This window comes from Alexandromys fortis, unplaced genomic scaffold (assembly GCF_014885135.2).
Source record: "Alexandromys fortis isolate MF-2015 unplaced genomic scaffold, M_Fortis_MF-2015_v1.1 scaffold_16, whole genome shotgun sequence".
Lineage (NCBI taxonomy): Eukaryota > Metazoa > Chordata > Mammalia > Rodentia > Cricetidae > Alexandromys > Alexandromys fortis.
The window spans coordinates 18,873,063-18,895,394 of NW_026067893.1; the positions used below are offsets into that span (position 1 = coordinate 18,873,063).

The 22,332-nt window shown below is 42.9% G+C and overlaps 1 protein-coding gene across 3 annotated transcripts; it reads right to left on the reverse strand.

Annotated features, from left to right (window-relative positions):
- Nucleotides 1-125: 125 nt before the first annotated feature.
- Ccnj (cyclin J) lies at nucleotides 126-19,383 on the reverse strand. Of its 3 annotated transcripts, none has more exons than XM_050148579.1 (6): nucleotides 19,229-19,383; nucleotides 18,598-18,707; nucleotides 13,319-13,529; nucleotides 3,743-4,042; nucleotides 3,498-3,621; nucleotides 126-2,938 (listed from the first exon to the last, which is right to left on the reverse strand). In XM_050148579.1, the coding sequence occupies exons 2-6, from the start codon at nucleotides 18,664-18,666 to the stop codon at nucleotides 2,539-2,541; spliced, it is 1,104 nt and encodes a 367-aa protein (XP_050004536.1). In that variant the 5' UTR covers nucleotides 18,667-18,707; nucleotides 19,229-19,383; the 3' UTR covers nucleotides 126-2,538. The 3 variants fall into 3 exon arrangements, with proteins under 3 accessions (XP_050004536.1, XP_050004526.1, XP_050004516.1); XM_050148569.1 differs by having other exon boundaries at nucleotides 3,498-3,624; XM_050148559.1 differs by having other exon boundaries at nucleotides 3,498-3,657; nucleotides 19,229-19,382.
- Nucleotides 19,384-22,332: the final 2,949 nt, after the last annotated feature.

The window sequence follows — 22,332 nt, forward strand, 5'->3', positions numbered from 1 at the left end:
TCTTAGTAAATCCATTTGTGACTGCAAGTCTGACATGAGTGACAACATGGCTCAGAGGTTACACTTGACAAGCCTGTACTTAAAACAAAACCAGCAAGACCATTTTCATGAAAACTACTTTTATTTAAAACCAAGTGCATAGCACTCATCTAATCCCGCTGTGTAGACTTAGCACCATACTCCTGTTTGTGGTCAGTCAGAGCACAGATATTTTGGTTTGCAGTTTGTACTCGAATAGTGTTTATTTAAGGACTCTCATTAAGTCCTTTGTACACATCATTAATCTTTTCACAGTACACATTTAATGATGGTCCAGTAATCTCAAAACAAAAACAACTTTTAAGACTAATTAATAAATTAAACAAAACAAAACCCACACAGCCCCCACCCCCAAGCTAACTGCTGTTGAGTTCCATTTATATCGAATTCTAAGGTTTTAAAATAGTCATGATTTTCCGGCCTCCCGCACTGGGTATGCAGCAATAGTCATCAATTACTTGACTACCCCCAAAAGGATTAATCCAGTGTTCTTCAGCTTTTTAAATATAAACTGGAAAAAGTGTTAATAAGCTTTTTAAAAAGGCAAATAGTCTTCGACAATAAGAATGACAGAGAACCAATCACTAAAAGCATTTGACAAGACATTAAATTACCACAGGCACTGGCTGTTGTTTTCAAGTTAGGATTTCTATCCCAATAGCTTACATTCATAGCGTTACTGAGGTAGTTACAATACTGAAAACTGGACTCCACGTTGCTGGGCTCTGTCTGTGAATGTGAAAGACACATTATCATCTTTTGAACCTACTTTCTCCTAATAATTCAAGTTTTCCTAAGGTAAGAATTATAAAACCCAATGAGCAGCCTTTTAAAGAGGAAAGGGGGTAACCGTTTTCATGCTTGAGAACTGCCATGCGTGCTCCTCTGCGTGGTCTTCAGCACCAGACTAGTAAGTCCACACTATGCGTTCTGCATTCTAAATACAAAAGTTAGCTTCCTTTAAGGAAAGGACATTTCCCTAAAAATTCCTGTTGGCAGCAGCCACCCACTGGCACTCACCCACCGGAGCTGCCTCTACCAATCCATCATGCTGCGGAGCCCTTCCCTTCCCAACAGACGCCACCGGCTAGTTACTAGACTCCTGCCGCACACGCCATCTTCAGAGGGAGTCCTCATCAACACACACTGGTGGTCTCACATCTGCCAGTTTCCCTTCTATTCAAGTGCTATCTTATAAAAACACAGACACGCCTTACTCATTTTAACCACAAAGTTTCCCTCCACCAATTCTTTCTTCTTCCATGGATAAGAGCACAATGTATACAGTTTATCAGTTATTTTTTACTTTTAAGTTTATCTGCCCCCTCCCCCAATATTTTATGGCCAGGTTACCCTTGCTGTGATGACTATTATTGCTGTTTTTACTCACTACCAACATAATGAATTGTCCCAGGGCAGCTGCACAGCCAATCTAATGTAAATAGCTACTGAAATTTTAAATCAATACCCCTGCTTGCTTAGCTTGACTTGCTGGATTCCAAGGTTGCTTACAGAACTACCCTCCCCATATCAAAGTGCTGCATTAGCCCAACCTGAGTACTACCCTGGCCACCCTCAACTCCAGACTCTACTCTAGTACTGACACCATTCAGTATGCCTTTTCCTGAAAACTGGACGACAGAACTGATTATCAACCTCTGATTGCATGGGGTGACGCACAACCTGTCCCCGCGTGAGCACCAAAGGACCCACTTTAGAGTCTCATCCCAGCAGGAGCATTGTAGCCTATGTTACACAGGTAGTTCACACAAACACTGCAAGGCATGTTGGTTACAGCTAAGTGTTTCCAAGTACTACAAGTTCCCTGAGTTAAATGTACTTAATCCTGAAGAATCGGGGCTGATCACTTAGGGGGAAAACTACCAGAGTAAAACAAAAATTATGATCATGATTTCAAAGTATGTATCTGTTTCACCCCTAATTTTAGTATATAAATCCAGACATGTATATTATTTATGATAGGAAGTGATATAAAATCATCTGTGTTTTTAACTACACAGATTAGTATACTGAGCAACTGGTGAGCTTGAACCCACCAGTAGGCCAAAAAGACTGAGCTGAAAGATTAAAACAATTTTTCAAAAATTAATACTGTTAACTTTCCTTCATAAAAGATGGTTTGGCAAGTCCACAGACAAACAGTAAGTCTTTGATGTATGTGCCAGCATAAGACCCCAAAACCTACCACAGCTCAAATCTCAGAATGGCAAATTTCCAGCTGCATTAAACATTTTGAAATGTTTGGACCATCAGCCAAGGCTGGAACATTTCTGTCACAGCCTTACACAGACTGACACCGTTAGTGTCTGCCGAGTCCTCCTAGGTATTCAAGGCAGTGAACAGTCTCCTGGCGCCGGTGCCTGCTGCACTGATACTATCTGTTTTCCTTTCCTTTTGAAGAGGAAAATAAAAAGCTTGCCCCAGAGCTATCCATCTCAGAGCAGTCTGGGTCAGTTATGATCTATGATATATACGTCATCACCTCTCAAAGCATGGAGTAATACATGGGAAATGTTCATTTATCTGGTAACTCCGGTTATAGGAAACACTGAGACAGGGTTTAACTTCCACTGGTATGGCCAGGGACATCCCAACACCAGTCTGCATGTGGCCCAGGCCCTGAACATTAGTTTGGAAGCCTGCAGGACAAGGCTGCAGGGTGTAAGACGAGGTGTGTGTGGCGGACACAATCTGCTGACGGCCTGGCTGCTCTGACACAGGGTGTCGACACTGCACCGAGGTCTGATGGAGATACTGAGGCTGCTGGAAGTGAACTGGTCGCGAGGGCTGAGCTGTCTGGAACACACCCAGCTGTGCTGTCGGAGGAGCTGACTGTCCCCTCTGTTTGTTCGCTTCTTTCACATCATTATCGTGAGCACTGAGACAAGAGAAAGGAAACAGTAATATTACCTGGCAAGAATGCTGCCAAGTCCCACGTCCCACCTGCGCCATAGCTCACATCATAAGCAGTCACTACTGCTACCTAAGTAACCGTCACTGTGCCACCATCCTAACAACAGTGACGTCTTACTGATAGCTTTCTCAAGTGATTCATCTCAGTAGAAACATTGCTGGGAGTTTTGAGGATTTTTTCCAACTGGGAATTTGAAGTCACATCCTGACGACCCTTAAAATCCAGTGGTATGGAGATGGGAATGGGGTGAGATCTCCCTGGACTGACCTCAGTGCTGCGGGCCTCCACATATGCAACCGCTCCCTTTCCAGCCAACTACGTAGAGTCTTACAGCACGGAGCTTTTACCTGGTTCACAGGCAAAGAACACTCCTTTGCTACAAGGCACTATTTGTTCTCAGCAGTGAGCAACTAACAGAAGTATCCTCAGAGCCTTGGGCCTTTGAGAAGTAGTTTCTAGGGTACATTATACACAAACGAAAATGTTAACTAGACACTACAAATGTTAGAGCAAAAAGGCTTACACCAATAGTCGTTCAATACACTGTACTAAGAAATCCCAGGAGTAAGCAGTAAGACGATGCAGTCTCGTAGGCCATGTTGGAGAAAGACGAAGGATAATCCTCGAAGAAGCCACACATGCAGCAGCTACTAAAGAAGGTGCATAATTTAGAAAGGCATAATCTGTGGAGACACCAAAAATGAACTTAAGCAACAGAATACATGCGTTATCAGTGCACAGCCACATGAGGGTATTCTAATAACTCACCTTGCAGAGATACTTCCAGGAAGTAATCTGCATATTTGGCCATGTAGAGTTTAGTCTTTTCCAGGCAAATCATTGGCCAGCCGTCATGAAGATCCGTCTCATGCACTGCTTCAGAAAGGTAATACTCAATGAAGTGGGCAGCTGTGGGAAGGCAGAGGTTCCACTGAAAGGTCTCTAATAGCAACAGTTCCATATGCAGCAGATTCTGCTTCGTTAGCACCAGATTCATGTTAGTCATACAGCCCAGGCTGTTGAGCTGCTCCAGCTTAGGTACACTGTCTTCTTTCTCTTCAAATTTACCTTGTAAGAAGGGGGAAGGGGTGGAGAAAATGTTAGAAAAGTGATCTTTGGAGGTCTTACCAGTTAAATGGGACCTCGTGTCTTGCTAGTAGGACACACACAGATTTAAGGGTATTGCCTCCATCTCATCAGAACAATCTTCATGTTTGCACATTGTCTTTCCTAGTACTTCCCCACCCTTTACATTTAACCATTCTCTGAAAAAAATGTGTACAGATTTGAACAGTGTCCTATGGCATAAAGAAAACAGGCATACAGGTTAATGAGGCAGTTACTACCTACTTGATTCTCCACCCCCCAGTGTCCTTTTTGTGTGCAGTAGCTGGTTAAAGAAAATCATTTTAGAGCACCGAGAATTTAACATCAGAACTTTACTTGGTGAGTGCTTCACACTGAGCCACACTCCCCAGGAATTCCTAACTTTTTCTGGAAACTAGTCAGCATCACATATGTAATCTTGGCAGATTTTCAGCATAATCTCAATAGCAGAGAGAAAGGAAATATGAAAGAAAACTGAGTAAATAACTAATACAGGCACTGTTATTTCAAAAACAAACACACAAAGAACAAGCCTACCTCTCTCGCTCGCTCCTCTTCTGTAAGTTTATTTTTCAAAAAAGGGAGGGGGGGGCTAGGTATGGTAGTGGTGTAGGAGGTTCTATCTATGTGTTGCTTTCATTGGTTAATTAATAAAGAAAACTGCTTGGCCTGATACGTCAGAACATAGGTAGGCAGGGTAGACAGAACTGAATTCTAGGAGGAAGAAAGCAGGGTCAGAGATTGCTGCCATAGAGCCATCATCACCATCTTCCCTAAAGATGAAAAATACACAGAGAATCTTGATACTGTATGTTATTATGTTCTCTTTGAATTGTTTGAATGCTGAGGAAGGAGCAACAGCTTATAAATGCTGCAGAATTAATCCAAGATAGGTATTTTGAAAATACCTTGACTTCAAAATTGTAGTAAAAAATATGTTACTTTGGAGAAGAGATTTTGCTTTTGTTTCCACAGAAAATGAGAGGCTTTAGATTCATTCTGAGTTAAGAAAAATCAGGTTTGATCAAGGAAGACCACCTGAGAAATCTCCAGCAGAAACAGATGACCCAGATGTCTGAGTTCTTCATCCAGAACAGGTTCAAGACTGCTGCCTGAGATGACCAAGACTCACAGGATATTCCAATCAGGACTTGATCACAATTCTAAATTTTCTTTAGGTACCCATAAGATTATCAGCACCCCCAACCAGCCAGAAGTAGCCTGGAATACTATGCCCACATTTCCAAAAAATGGACTATGAATATTTTCCTTTTTTTTTTTTAAAGAGGGGGAAATGGTGTGGGAGAATTGTCTGTATCCTGTCAATCATATTTTAAATAAACACTGATTGGCCAGGCAGGAAGTATAAGCAGGTCAACCAGACAGGAAGTAGAGGTGGGGTGATGAGAACAGGTGAATTCTGGGAAGAAAGCCCATTCCTCACAGTCCTGCCCAGACCACAGAAGAAGCAGGATGTGACCTGCCCTGCTGAAAAAGGTACTGAGCCATGTGGCTAACATACATAAGAATAATGGGTTAATTATAAGATATAAGGGATAATAAGAAGCCTGAGCTAATGGGCCAATTAGTTTATAACCTAATATAGACACTCTGTGTGATTTTCTTTGGGATCTAATGACTGTGGGACCTGGTGGGAGGACATAAACCCCAACAAGCCTGACCCTCATGTTACATGGTAGACCATGGAGCACGACAACATGTGCCTGTAATCATTAGGAAGGAGAAGGCAGGACAGTAAGTGTGAGGCTATATACACAGGCTGTATTGTGAGAACCGGTCTCAAAAAGCTCAAAAGCTGGGCCAATGAGGTGGCTCAGTAGGTGAAGGTGCTGGAAACCTGAGTGCAATCCCCAGAAGGGTGGAAGAAGAGATCAAACTTCACAAAGTTGTCCTCCTAGCTCCACAAAGTACGCACACCCAAGTGCATGTTTCCATTTTCTCCAAGAATAAAGCTTTAAAGCAAAGGGAGTGGTGTGGGAGAGGGGAAGATTCTTATCTTAAAATCTTTTAAATCCCCTTACTCAAGGCAGAGCAGGAGCAAAGGTGACGTGGTAAAGTTCATAATTTGAAGCATCAACTTCTGAGATGCTTCCAGACTACTCACTAAATGAGATTATCTTTCCACCTAAGAAAACTTTTTCTACAGATTATGAACCAACTTACATTTAAATTTTCTAACAAGCATTACTACACATAAAGCATGCATTCAGGTATTTCTGTAACCCATGCCTGTCTCTGGGACATTACCACGTCCATGGAAGAACAGATTAGGGCAAACACACTCTACTTCTCAGTACTGTGTTCTACTTTACACTGATGTTTAAGTTATAATTATAGATTTCTCACAAGGGAGTTTACATTAGTTCTTTTTTTGTTTTGTTTTGTTTTGTTTTTCGAGATAGAATTTGTGTCACTTTGTTGCCTGCCTTAGAACTAGCTCTTGCAGACCAGGCTGGCCTCTAACTTACAGAGATCCTCCTGCTTCTGCCTCCCAAATGCTGGGATAAAAGGTGTGTACCACTACTGTTAAAAAGTTACTCCTCAAAAGCACACACTATATATAAAAATTGTTTCAATATCTTGATAATGATTTCAGTATCTGTTTTCCTTAGAAATCTAATTTTATTCTACCCATTTATAAACAATTTATAGGGAAAGGTAAGAAAGACTGCCAAAGCAGGGAAACTATATTTCTTGAAGGGGTGGATTTGTAACAGACTAAAGACGGCAAAGGCCAAGGCCAATCAGCTGACCAGGGTGCTGCAGTGGGTGGGTGGGGGGGCGCTTTGCTAACACTGGCTCATCTGAGGGCTGGAAAAAGCACTGCTGCCTACCTAGGAGTTTGCTTAGGAAACAGAATTGGAATAGAAGGTTTTGTCCTTGATGTCAGGAGACTCTAAACTCCTATCCTTAGGCTACTCCAGCTCTAGAGAGTCTGTGAACTTCTTTAAAACTAACCACTTGTTGACGTACTGGGTCCTGTGAAAGCTTTATACATGCTAGGCAGCTGCTATACAACTGAGCTATATATACTATCAACCCGTTTCAATTTTAATTTCAAAATGCTGATTTAAGTTGCCCAGACTGTGGTCGCAGACTTGACATCCTCCTAGTCCAGTCTCCTGAGGATCTAGAATTACAAACATACCGCATCCCCCAGGTTAAAACTGCTCTTTAAAGACTACTGCAGAGAGAAGCAAAACTTACATAATTTGAGACTTTAAGACTCTAGACAGCCTTTCCCAATTCAAGTCATGTAAGAATGGCCTTTTCTACCACAATGCTCTTCATGACCGTGATCAGCATCACCACTCAAGAGGAAAAGAAGTCATTGTTCTCAGAGTAATGACATGAAGTTATGCAGAAGGAAAATGATGCAGGCAATTGTTCAGTCCCTCCAGATGAAATCATCAGGGCTTTCAAGCACCTTGCCATTTATGTACAGCAGTACTAGCTACATACTTCAAAGGAATGTTATAAAAATTAATGAGTTTATTTATATCATGCTTTAAGTTCCTTTGAAGAAATTAATATGCCATAATTCACTGTAATTCAAGGATCAAGGGTATTTCATATTCTCCCCTTGAAACTTTCATCATCAAAAAATAAAACTGTTTATGGTCAATTTCGCAGCTCAAGAAACCAAGATGTTACATGAGGTCAGCCAGCTCACCCAGGGTCAAAAAATTGAGTGAACCAAAAATGGGAGCCAGAAGGAAGACATTTATATCCTCCAATCTGCACTTCTTAAGGAAAACACCATGCCAGATTAGATGGGGGCAGTTGTCAGGATGCCAGACTTCTGTAGCTGTGCTTATAAAAATATTTAAGTAAATGTCAAGGAATTTGTATTCTGATTTTCTTTCATATGCTGATTTCCAAAGTTAAAAATAAATTGCATGGGGCTAGAGAGACAGCTCTGCCATTAAGAGCAGTGGCTCTTCCAGAGGACCCAGGCTCAATTCTCTACACCCACATGGTGGCTCACATCTGTCTGCAACTCTAGTTCCAAGGGATCCATTACACAGACATGCATGCAGGCAAACCACCAATGCATATAAAGTAAAAGTAATTCATTTAAAAATAAAATAAAATGCATGCCAGGCATGGTGGCACAGGTCTTTAATCCCAGCACTTGGGAAGCAGAGCAGGTGGATCTCTATGTATTCAAGACCAGACTGGTCTATATAAGACATTTCAGGCCAGCTAACTACATAGTAAGACCCTGTCTAAAAAAATAAATAAAACAACATGCTGCATAAATCACATTTGGGATTCTAATTCAGTTTTCAGTTTTTGAGAACCTTTTTGTCATTGATAGTGGTATATACTCAACAAATGGACAAGAACTTCTATAAGTGTGATAACATCAGTGAGTTACATGCATTCACATCTATCATTATTGTGTAAACTGCTATGCATAGTTTAAATTTACTTGTTCATACACACAGGCCAAAGATCAGGGCTTTTTTTCACTTGAAAGGAAATACCAGAAGCCATATGATTATATTGATAAAGGACCCAAACAGGAAACGAAGATAAAGGCAATTCATACTGCTTCCCAAAAAAATAAAGAATTAGAGGCCAAAAACAAAATACCAGGCCGTCTTCCCCTTATGGGAAATGTACAGACCAGCCATGGAAACCACATTCTAAACACAATAGCAAATGGTCGCTTTGTGGCAGAGAAGATCGATACAATGAGTAGAGTAGATGATCCCATCTGGAGCTCAGCCAACATTCTATTCTTTCACTACCAAATAGAAAAGTCATCTATACTAATATACAAAGAATTCTCATAAATAACTAAGACCATACATTTAATAGAGAAATAGGGAAAGAACAGGAAAGGCAACCAATGGGGATAGGGAGGCTAAACTCTTTAAAAATTAAAATGTAAATCAAAACGACTGTATGATTTAATTTTTCTAATAGACCTAATAAAAAATAAAGTAAAAAAAAAAGGCAACTTAATACTGGAGAGCCAAAAAAAAAAAAAAAAAAAAAAAACACTTGTTACAAATTATAAGCACTAAGAGCCTATATCAGAAGCCTCATCTCCAAGGCTGCTTCCAAATTGCCCGTAGGCCTAATGCTGCTCAAATAAGCTGAAGCACGCCAGGGAAAACAGCTAAAATATAAGAACAGTTACTTTCATGGACAAACACAGCCATTTTAGAAGAAGCCAGACCCTTTAAGAGAAAAAAGCCAAGCTAGAGATTCCAGAACAGCATACTGGAAGAATTGGGTCATCCAATGCTCAACTTTCTATACTGCAATTTTCCTATGTTGCCCTACTTGCTCCACACAACAACTTTTATAAGCTAGGCATTTTTATTTCCATTTTATAGAGAATTAACCTGAGAACCAAGGGTTACTAAAATTTGTAGTTAGTGATTCAAACCTAAGAAAAACCCCATCACTATAATCTGACTCTTAAATACTACAAAGCACTTTCAAATCAGGTAATGTGCAGGCCCTTTCTTCACAATTCCAGTAATGTAGCTACCCAGGTAGGTGGATAAGCATTAGCTCCAAGAACATACAAACTGTGATCTGTCTTTGGCCAAATTATATACAGCATCCAATTATTATATAAATGTAGACTCTGCCAATTGGTAATAGTACACACCTTTAATCCCAATACTTGGAAGGCAGAGGTCAGTGAATCTCTGAGTTCAAGGCAAGTTCTAGGACAGCCAGGGCTACACAGAGATACCCTGTCTCAGAAAACAAACAAAAACATCAACCAAAAAGAGAGAAGAAAAGAAAAAAAAGAATATAAGAAATACTAGATTGGGCTGGAGAGATGGCTGGCTCAGTGGTTAAGAGCATTGCCTGCTCTTCCAGAGGTCCTGAGTTCAATTCCCAGCAACCACATGGTGGTTCACAACCATCTGTAATGAGATCTGGTGCCCTTTTCTGGCCTGCAGACTTACACACAGACAGAATATTATATACATAATAAAATAAATATTAACAAAAAAAGACTGCAGTAAAAATAGGTGTCTACTTTGGAGAGTAAACAAATAAACTAGATCAAATATACTGACCAATCTACTAAAAAAATACTAGATTCCACAAGTTTGTAACACATATCAAACACTGAAAACAGACTATCAGTTTATAAACATCCTAAGCTTTTCGGATGTATTAGAGATGGAGGGGAGGATAGACTGTTGTAATCTAAGTTCCAATGTCTTCAATTCTGACCAAGCGGAGGGCAGCTGCTCCAACTCTTACCTATCACTTACTTAGGAGGGCTGAGGCTTTGACGTGCACACGGAACACACCCACTCTTTCCTTGGAAAAGGAAGAGTGTAAAACCAAGTCTCTCTCAGGAACATGGGGTCAAAGGTGACAGCATAACTAAGTTCTGGTTCTCCTAGTGGTCAGTGATTGTGGTGCTTTGAATGATAATGCTCCCATAGGCTCACTCCTTTGAATGCTTGGTACCCGGGGGTGGAACTGTGGCTTTGTGGAGGGAGGTGTGTCACTGGAGGTGGGCTTTGAGGTCTCAGAAGCCCCCACCATTCCAGTCGGTCCTCTCTCTGCCTCACAGTTGTGTCTCAACATGTCAAGTTCTCAGCTACTGCCCCAGCACCATGCCTGCCTATTGCCATGCTCCCTGCCATGGTCATGGACTCTACTCCCCTCTGGAATGGTGAGCCCCATTAGCAATTCATATTCAAACTACAACAAATACAAACACTACACCTTGTTACTAGAAAATAAGCTTTAAAAATTATACATTGTCACATTAATTACACCAAATAATCTTCCACAGAATAAAAGGATCACAACCATATATTGCAGTTAGTAATTTAAATACAAGAACTGAAAATTCCATCTCAGATATCCTAACACATTACAAGAATCAAGTTCCCTTCCTCTGTTAGGGAAATAGCAAAGTGTAGGAACTTAGCATCATGTTGGCCAGCACTGCAGGGTGATCAAAAACGTTTCCTCCTACAGACAGGGTCTTGCAGTGTTGTCTGAATGTAGGGTCTGTCATGTCTGGCTTAAAACTCTTAGTAGGTAACCAGATCTTGAAGTGGACTCCAGTAGTGCCATGTAATATAAGTAACACTAGTCAGTTTGGTAAGTTACTGGTAAGCCAACTTTAGTCACAATATAAGTTATTTAATGAAACTGTACTAACATCATTATTTACAATCCATCAAGCTTAGCTTCCTACTTGGTACACAATACTCTAAGAACCACAGAGAGCAAGCTGGAACTTGGCAATGGTTGAGCAGACAATCTCAGGCCATGAAACTATTTTTTCATTATTGACTTAAAAATTTAAAATATTGCTTTTGTCTGATGGCCAGCATAGGTCTCCATTATGAGCTAATTCTGTAACCTAACATTCTAGGGGATAAAAACAGACAAATATATTACTTGTGGATTTTCATACACCTGATATGTCAAGCAGGGGTTTTTCCAATCTTATGCAGATAAAACTCTAAAGGGTTTCATAGCCAGTGATGAAACACATGTAGCATTTTATATATGATTTCCTATGAGCATAAAACTTTAATTAAAGTTAATTACAAATGTGTAAGTACTACTTCTCTGGCTTTAAGATGGGGAGGGGGAACTATGTGTCTGGATCTTAGAGGAAAACAGATTCCAAAGGGAAATAAAGATATTCAGGAAGTAAACAGCATTCTACTAAAAATTTGGCTCAGGAGGCACATGCTGGATGATCTGTAAGGATGCTAACTGCTTCATGAAGCAGTTCTCACCCAGACCCACAGGCAGTGGGAGCCAACACTACAGCTGGATTTTATTTACTCATCTGGTTTCACGAAGGATCTGAAATAATTTAAAAAGTCATTTAGGTAGTGGTCTTGGAGCAAGTAAATAAAATTTAAGAGGCTCAGATCTGGAAATGATACTACCTAATAATGCACTGAGTTTTATGGGTTTATTAGTGTCTACGCAAAAAGGTATTTTAGAAAGATTACTAGCTTCACAGCCTAATGGGAATGTGCTTACCACAGCAGCCATATTGGATGCCAACCTTCCAGTGAGATCAGAGGTCAAGGCCGACAATAACAACTATATACTACTTTGAAATAAGGCTTAATGATATGGATAATACAAAAACAATATCAAATACAACTATCAATTCGACTTATATCAAATGTGATCTTTTTACTTTGTTGAATGAAGAAAAACTCGATTTCCATTCTTTTATATGCCCTCTCTCATCAGTGTAGATACTAGCAAACAAGGTGAGTTTCAGCACCAAGAGCGTAGCAGCACATTCTGTATGAGTAATAAATAAGAGTCTATCAGATTACATACCAAAGCCACTTAGTTTCAGCTGTAGCAAACCCGACTGAGTTCATTTAACTTACACCATGAACGACAAACGGTGCAGCACCTTTAAGACAGTTTTCAACTCCAGCTACACTGATGTTTGAGCCAGAGATGTTTGGTTCTAGGGACTTGTACTTTGAATCCAGGGGGTTTGGTAGTATCCAAAACGTCTACACATTAGATATTGTAGTGTTCACTAAGTTGCTTCTGGCTGTCAATCACTGATCAAGAACAAAGGTTCTCAACCAAATTTACCTTTGGAATTTTTAAAGTGTTAAAAATAAAAACATCCAGTCCCTATTATTCAAATTCTGGAACAGTATATTAGTGACTTCTCTCCTATCTGACCACAGTAGGCTAAAGGAGAAGGATTTACTTTGGCTCACAGTCCAGAGAAAGGCAGTCTGTCATGGTGGGGAGACACAGTGACAGCAGTGGCTCCATCTATAGTGCTGACTGGGAATCTAAGGGGTCAGCTGGCTTTCTCCTTTCCCCTTTGTATTTAGTCTAGGCCCCAACTTATGGGATGGTGCTACCTGCATCTGAGGTAGGTCTCTCCTCAGTTAAACCTCTCTGGAAACTCCACACAGATGAGTATAGGTATTTCCTAGGTGATTCAAATTGTGTCGACAATGGAGATTAACCAGTATATCTGTGTTGCTTAGAATTTGTATTTGCATCAATCTTCAGGATGTAGGGCTTGGGCATGTATTTTTTAAAAAATGCCAGAACTATTTTTTAATATCTAGCTAACAAGCACAGTATAGAATTCCTAAAAGCAATAAACTGAAATGACTGGGATTTGAAAATACTTCACTGGGTTCGCTATAGCTCTATCATATAAACATGTAGATTCTGAGTCATGTAAATCAGATTTATACTCACTTGCTAGAAGCAGACAGGAAAGTGCAACTAAATGCAGTTGCTGAATAGAGATGTCATAGCGGTCCATGAACAGGTCCAGCAAATAGACGGCAAGGTGGCGGGCAGAAGGGCACAGAGTGAAGCGATTGCTCACAATGGCAATCAAATCAGCAAAATATCGCCTGAGACTCAGTTGAGGGGACTGGCCCTTGTAAGAAGGCAACTTCAGCTCCTAAATGAAAAGGAAGAACATTTAATCTATAGAAAGATCTTCATAATGCAGACTTAACGTTGTTTTTCTAAAATATTCTGTTGCAAGAGCTTAAAGACATGCTTGGCTTCAAAGGAATGTAGAAATAAAGTTGAGTGGGAAGAGGGTATATGGCTTTAACAAAAACAAACACAAAGCCAACCACAACCCAAATACACCCTTCCTAGGTTGAGAGGGAGCAGACTGGTGAGTACGCTCCTCAACTGTGTAGACAATACACTTCATACAGAGACCAGGACTTGTCCATCACTGTCTTTTAACCTTACTTCCCTCCTGTCATTTAGGATCTTTACCTTGCCACCTTTCATATACACAAAAATTTTAAATCACCAGTATTCACTCTTAGGACAATGTTATACAATTTGTTTCTAAACTCTGTAGTATTAAGAGATTCTGGGACTGGAAATTTAGCTTAGTGGTACAGCATATTCTTATCATGTGCAATGCCCTGAATTCAGTGTTCAATTCTCAGCAACATGCAACACCACAAACAAACACACACACACACACACACACGGGGGGGGGGGGGCCAAATATGTATCAAGATGGGAAGCTTTCAAATTCATTTTATGAGTGTAAGACCAAGAATAAACTTGACAGGTAATCACAACAGAATAAAGAACCATAAATACCAAAAGCACACAGAAGTAAAACTAAAAAAAAAAAAGTACAATGAATTCATAAATAAACTGTATCTTGAAAAATAACATCAAGTGAAAAAAGCAGTCCACAGGATGAGAGAAAACGTTTAAGATCATATATCTGGTAAGAGGTTAGTAACCAAAATATTTTTTAAGCTTTCTCTTTTTCTTGTTCTAGAGTGCTAGGAATTGAACCCATGGCCCTGCATAGACTGGACACACTGTTACTTATCTATATCCCCAATCTTTTACAAATTACAAAAAAATTTCCTATAACTCAAAAGTAATAAAACAACCAATTTTAAAGTAGAAAAATAAACAGACATTTTCCCTAAGAAAACAGGCAAGTGGGCTAGGGAGGTGGCTGAAGGTAGGAGAACTTTCTATGAAAGCATGAAGACCCAAACTCAAATCCCTAGGACTTATATAAAAAGTTGGGTACGGCTGCACAGGTCTCTAACTTCAACATCAGGGAAGGCAAAGGCAGGCAGACTTCCAGGGCTTGCTGGCCAGACAGTCTAGCCAAAACAAGTTCCAGTTTCATGGGAGATCCTTTCTCAGAGCAATATGAAAGAATGGTAGAGGACAAAATCCAGAGCATCAATCATATACATGTACCATACGTACAAAAATACAAAGTATTTTTACAAAACACAAAGAGACATACAGAGAAAAAACATAAAGTAATCAACAAGTACAGAGATGCTCAACACCATTAATCACTACAAAAAAATGCAAACCAAAACCACAAGCTACCATTTCATACTCATCTAGATTGCTATTATCAAAACCCCACCCCTAAAAATGCCTCAAAGAGAAAATAACAAGTATTGACAAGGCTGTGAAGAAACTAGAATCCTTACCCATTACTAATGGTAACATAAGTGATGCAACTGCTGTAGAGAAAAGTGGGGTAGCTTTCAAAAACTTAAATATAGAATCACCCCATGACTCTGCATTTCTACTTTTAATTATATATCCCAAATATTTGAGAGTAGAAAGACAGGTAGGTATTTGTACACTCATGTCCATAATACCATTACCCACAATGAGCAAAATGAGATGGATGAACGAACACACACACAATTCAGCTTTAAAAAGGAAATTGTGAAGCCGGATGGTGGTGGCACACGCCTTTAATCACAGCACTCGGGAGGCAGAGGCAGGTGGATCTCTGTGAGTTTGATGCGAGCCTGATCTACAAGAGCTAGTTCCAGGACAGGCTCCACAGCTACTGAAAAATCCCGTATCAAGAAAGAATAAAGTGACATATGCTGCACGGATGAACCGTAAAGATAATATGCCAAGTCACACAAATGGACAATTATTATATTACTATGATTTCATTTATACCAAGTATTTGGTCAAAGTCACAGAGCAGCGTAGAATAGTGGTTATCAGGGTCAGGTGGCGGAGGAACTGGAAAGAGTACAGAGTTTTAGTTTAGAAAGAGGAAAACTTATAATTTATAGTCCTGGGGATAAACAATGGAAATTGTCTCAAGTCTCTTCCTAGCAAAGATTATTACAATACACTGTTGACATCACAAGGTATTAAAAACACCAAAGAAGACCTAGCTTGGCCCACGGGATAAGGAGTTGGGGGGGGGCTGAATATTACATTAGAAGACTAGGAATCATACCTGGAAAATATTGGTGGGCTTTATTTTTAACGATGTTAGTTTTACCAACATTAGTAAAAACAGCATGGAACCCCATGGCCATCAATGAGGTTTTTCTCATTAGCTGTTACTACCGTGTGAGCACATGGTGTTTGTGGGCTGACACACATGCCATGCTGGGCATATTGAGACAAGAGGACAGCTTTGTAGAGTTGGTTCTCTCCATCCCTCAAACCACAAGCACCCACTGCACCATCCCATAATACCTCACATAACCTGTTGAGCTACCTGACGTGCCCCAGAGATTTTAATAAAATGTCCAATGGAATCCCCTTGCCGTTTTCAGTGGGAAGGACGAGCGCTGCGGATGACTGCTAGAGCCAGTCCTCTTTGCGCAGGACCACAGGTGTGCAGGCACGGAAACAGGACTGTGGCTTCCTCCGCCACAGTTTCTTCTGCTATCTTAGAACAGAACTCTTATTTTGATTTGCTTCTCACGAATGTAAAGGACCAAAGCACAGGAAAGCCAAATGCACCACCTTGAGTCTTAAGTCCTCACCAGCTAAGCACTTCAAATGCCATCCCTACCCAGAACGGTGCATCTCTAGCCTACAGGAAACTCCAACATAACTGCAACTCCTGGGGACCAATACTTTCTTAATGTTTCTCACAAGACCGCTGTCTCCATTTGTCTTTGTAGCGCCTCAATCACCTTACACCACCAGAGCAGAATGACTCAAGACACGCACTTACGGACAGGCCTGCGAAGTCGGTGTCGGCGGGAAGCTGTTATTTACAAAAGTAGTACAGTTGGCGCTCTGAGCACTTCACTTTCTCAGTAAATACAAAGCTGGCCACATCAACTACCTCTTTACTGGGACTAAATATAGACTGTCTTTCACAGCAAATGAATGGCAACTGCCCCAGGGAAGAGCTGCCTTCAGATGCCTTTGACTTCTAAAACAGACTGGAGTCTACTAGGCAAGGGCCATGCCTATGGCACTAAGGCGCTGCTCAAACACCTTGCATAGACTAAGAACTAACATGTTCCATAAACAAATGACTAAATCTCTGGTTAAGAGCTGATATTGACAATTTTTGAGGAAAGTTTAACTTCCTTGACTCCAGTGCACTACAAACAGGGACCTCTTCAGTTGTAAAGTTCAAGTCCTACTAATTAGTGCAAATCCTTTATAAAATGTTACCATTCCCTGAAATCAGGACCATGGTCTACACTGAGCTTAAAGGCAAGCCTGAGCAGTTTGCAACAGGTGGCCTGAGACAGGCTTCAGAAGAAATTCTTCACGTTCACCTGTCTTATTCTGTGGCCCCTTCAGAGACTGCACAAAAGCAAACAAATCCTAATTTTAAAAAGGAAAATTCTACTTCTAAGATCACCTGCAAAAGTAATCCAGATAACTACTCAGGGTTAAAACCACCTACACATAATTTATTAGAAGATAAAGACCATGGGGATCACCATGGGAAAAAAGTCTTTAAACTTCCATATCCACACAAAAAGGTATCATTATACCAACTAACTAGTTTGGTACATACTAGAGAGATCAAGAGACCGACACTTAGAAAATCCATATCTCTCTCCCAAAAATCAAAAGTGAATTGGGACAACTTTCCCTTAACATGCCAAAGAATCGGTGCACAGCTGGAACACTTATGTGGCGCAGTCTCACTGGGTCTGGGGTGGCTGTGGGGAAATTGGAGACTGAATGTCGGGTTTAGTAAAGAGCAGTTAGAAATTTCACGCTTTGGGGAAAAGGGTGCAAGTTTAACAACTTAAGCCAGGACTTGATGTCCCAACCTCCTGCATGTGGTCAGATACACAAGACGCTGACCCATTATCCTGGGACCCTTCAACCTCAAGCTACCTGAGCTTCCTAATGAAGAGTCAGCTGTTCTGATTGTTAGTTTTCTACACTTAAGAACCAAGGTGAAACCGAATTAAAGATCTTTCTAATCTCTCCTCTGGCTGTCAGAGAAGCAGGGCTATCCTATAAATCTGACTTACAACACTTACAACAACACATCGTTCCTGAAGAAGCAACAATACAAAGACTTTGGTCCAAAAGAATGCATTTTTTTTCAGTGCTTATTAAGTATAATACCGCATCTACTTTCTACACGTGATATTACCAAAGAGTAGCTCTTTCCTTCCATCTCAAGGCTTTTCAACTGCCTCAAATCTGAGGACCAGGTAACAGTAAGTTAAGTTAGCACATAGCTCTTACTATAGGTTGGGCACTGTTCTAAGTTCCCTTACAGTACAGACATCGGATTTCACAATCAGCCCGTAAGAAACGCTCCAGCGTTGCTATTTCTCCTCTTACAGAGGAAACAGAGAAACAGAAAAAAGTAGTGTGAAGTCTCACACCAAGTTTGAGGAAAGGCCGTGGAGCTGAGCTATGCCCAACTGTGGCTTACAACAGCTGCATGCAGCAGCGAGCAAAGACGGCTGTTCACTCGATACAAAGTCAGAGTGTATGTATGTATATATGTGTGTATAAAATCAAATCCATGCTCCACCTGGCAACATTGGAACATCGTTTTCCACCTTCCTTCTCCCAACTACCACGCCCCACTGCTCTCCAGTTACAGGTTCTTCTGATGCAGCCCAGGGAAGGAAGAGGTTAATTAACCCTGACAAGAAAGCGCACTCGCCTTCTTTGCCCTGTAAAGTGGAGTCAAGAACCCAATTTGCCTTTCCAGGGAGCACAAGAGCCGGGATGGGAAGGTCGGACGTCGGGGTTACCTTGTACCGAAGCGCCTGGTGAATATCCGCAGCCAGCTGTCCTCGCCACCACTGCCCCTCCAGCTCCATGGAAGCCGGCGGCGCGCCCGGCCAGACGCCTCAGCTTTAGTCTGGAAGACACGCCCCAGACGCGGTCACCGCCAGCATCCCCCCCCCCACACACGACCCTCCGCGTCCCCATCACTAGCGCCGTGACCTCAGGTCACCCCGCGCGGCTGCTCATCTTCACCTGACCCGACCCCACGCAGCCATCCTCCAAGGCCAGTAAGGCCCGATCTCCCCAGTCAGAGGCGTGGGCTTAGCCTGAGACCGCCAGCCGGAGGAGCCGCGGGAAGTTGCAAGCTTGGGGAGCTCGAGCCGGGACGGCCGGGTTCGGGCTCTCCGAGTCACGGGTTCGAACGCCGCCGTCCTGCACAGCCGACACAGTCCGGACGCGGCAGGAATGGAGGGTGAGCAGCGCTCGGCCAGGTCCGCGCGGGCAGGTCCCCGGGGTCTGAGGCACAGCCAGCCGCCGCGCCGCGTCCCCCGAGCGGCGAACAAAAGGCCGACCGGTCGGCCGTGCCAGGCGCCTCGCCTCCCCTCGCGACGCTGCCCTCCCGGCCAAGCCAGCCCGGCTCGCGCGGCTTCTTACCGGGACCCGCGGCCCTCACAGCCCCAGCCCGGCCGGTGTTCGCGGGGCGCGGGCAGCGCTCATGCCGCGGACGGTCGGCCGCGGAGCCCCCGTCTCAGCTCGGGCCCAGCACCGGGCCGCTCGCGCCGCCCATTGTTAAAGGACCGGCAGGCGGCTCGGCGTACAAAGCCAGCGCGGGGGCACGGGCCGCCCCGCGCTGCCAATCTCGTCTCGCGATACAGCGGGGTCGCCCGGCGCCGGCCAATCGGCGGCCGGGCCGCGCCAGGTGCGACTCCGGCTCTGCGGCCCCCGCCCGGCCGGCGCGGAGAACCCGGGCTGCTCGGCTCTGCTGCCCCCGGAGTCTGGCGGCCCCCTCGGCCACTCACCTGCAGCGAGCCTTCCTCGATGGGTCCCGGGCGCGCAAAAAAAGTTGCGACGCCTCGGCCCTGCGCTTAACCTTGGCAGCGGGGACCTGGCTGCCTCTCTCTTAGAGGGGCTGCTCTCCCGCCCCCTTTCAAATAGACTTTAGCTGTTCCCACAGTCCCTAAGCCGCTTGGCTTGACAAACTCTGCTCCAGTTCCTACTCTCAACCCAGTATTCTTTTAGCACTCTAATTCAGTTCTTCACGTTGCATTTGCTTCGGCGATTCGCAAAGAGTTGTGAGTGGAATTAACATCTTTAGTAACGTGGTTTGTCAGATCCATAATGAATGTAATTGGCCATCTGCGGTGGTCAATGAAGAAACCCCAAACTCTGGAAACACTCCAGCATCGATTAAGGTGTTGATGGAGCTGGAATGTGAGTAACAGAAACCCCATCAATTGTATTTGGAAGTGTTTGGTGGACCGCCACAAAGTAGGTGGTCAGCTGGGACAGTAGTCCCCCAACTTTCCAAAGCCTATAGAGTGACTTCAGTATTTAAACAGAAGTCATGAGACCGCACCCCTTCATTTGAATGTTTTGTTTAGAAAGAGGAAGGGTGATAAGGGGCTTCTACAAAATGAGGAGCACGCACGCGTCGCGGGAGCGGGCTTATCGCACTGGCATTTGCATACATCCCGGAGGGACGCAGCGACCTGTGGGTGGCAATGCTAATGCCCGGGGAAAGCAGGGGTTCTGGAACTGCTGGCAAGAAGAGGAAAACAGACAAATGAAAGTTGGCAGGGCCCAGCCTAGCCCAGTGCAGTTCAGGAAGAGGCTACCCGCAGAGAAGAACACATCAGGCTAAAATTTCCATGTATTTATGCTATTTAAATAGTACCCACATCCCCCGTTTCCAATTCATGACTACTGAGCAGGTTTATGGCGATAATTTGGCTTCCAAATGATTTAGAGTCTAGGCCTTTCTTAACCTTTTCAGAAAAGTGGGCCACAGACGGTAATCGCCTGTGTGATGCTGTAATGAACCGGTTGTCCTGCAGTCTCTACTTTGAAGACGTTGTTTACAGGGAGATATGGTTGGGAAATCATGTATTATTTTCTAGACTTCAAGAGCCTGTCATAAGATGGCAATATCCATTCTTGTTCATGCCTGTGTATGTCTCTGGTGGTCTTCCATTCCTGAGAGGCAAATTTCAGTCTTACTATTTCTTTATTCCTTTAGAGTGAGCTGGGTACGAAGCAGTTACTTAACTCTGTTTTCTCATAGTTTACTCACAATAAATGAATGATAAATCCATACCCCATGGTAACAGGAGCTGTGAGGGAAACAAGGGTAGAAAGGTGGACCTTGCCTTATGATCCAGGAGCAATGCAAAGGCCTGAGGGGAAGTAAGTGGCCGGGTATCTATGTGGGTGTGCCCGACAGAGGGGGGGGACAGCAAATGTGGAAGGGCTCTCGGGAGAAAACACACCTGAAAGGGAAATGGAGGACAAACCTAGGAAGTGACCAGCAAAGGTACAAAACTTAAAAGGGCAAGGCACCCACCCGTCAGAGAGAGGGAACTACAGGTGGGTTGCAGCCTAAGGCGCAAAAGGCTGGCTTGGCCGGAGATGAGGGTGAGACCAGATTCTCAGCAGATCTCCTAACTCTGGGAACTTTGGGCAGTAGGAAGCGGCCGTGCTCTGGCAGCATAGACGCTAACATCCGAACGCACAAAGATTATTCATGAAGCTTTCTATACTTGATGCTTGTGTTTATCAAATGCTGCCAAATGGTTTCAAGCTGTAGTACCACAAAAACAAAACTTTGTAAATCACATACACCTACAGTGTATTTAAAAGTTAAAAAAGTAAATTTAATTGAACAATTAAATTGCTTTTAAAAGAAAAACTTTTAAATCAATGCATGCAAAAGACAAAACATTCAACCAATATGAAGTAGTAAAAACCAGCAGATTCCTTCCTCCGGGGACCCACTTCTTCCCAGAGGCACCATTACTGCTGCGCCTTTTGTTGTACCTTCCCAGAAACACACAGGCCTTTATAGCAATGCACAGATGTAACCCTTGCCTCATTCTGTGGGTACAATGGTACCTGACTCCATGGTATATTGTGCACCTTGTTTTTGTCTTACATTCTAATCTACTGAGCATTCAGGATTCTTCCGGGCTCCATCAGATTCTTTTGGATACCAAACGCTAGAGGCCAGAAGCCCTGGGCCCTATTCTTGACTTGTTTCCTCGGTACAGATTTACACCTGTGTACTATTTAAGTTACTGCAACCACGATTCACACCCAGGATCTTTGCCTACAGCACCATCATCTCCCATTTAGATTTGGAGGAGCTCATTAACTGGACTCTGCGTTGACACCTGTCATCCTTCGCTAAATACCTGACCCTCAGCAGTTGGAGAGGTTGAGGAGAGGCAGATCACACCTGCAGTGAACTTGCTATGGAAGATCGCAATGTCATTGCCCAGCCACTATGCTGCAGGGTGTTAGGGAGAGTCTTTACTCTCAAAAATAGGGCCCAAACATTTGCAATATTTAGAAGATGCAATTTACCAGTGAGTACTCCAAAATTAAAAATTTACATACATTTTTTACCTCTGGTTAGAATGGACATAGACTGATATTATCCACCTGACGGGGCCACAGGTCCCCCCCCCCCCCCCCCCGTGATCAAGCATCCTAGATACGCATGCGAAGGCAGCGCTGGATTGGCGAATCTGTGACTTGTTAAA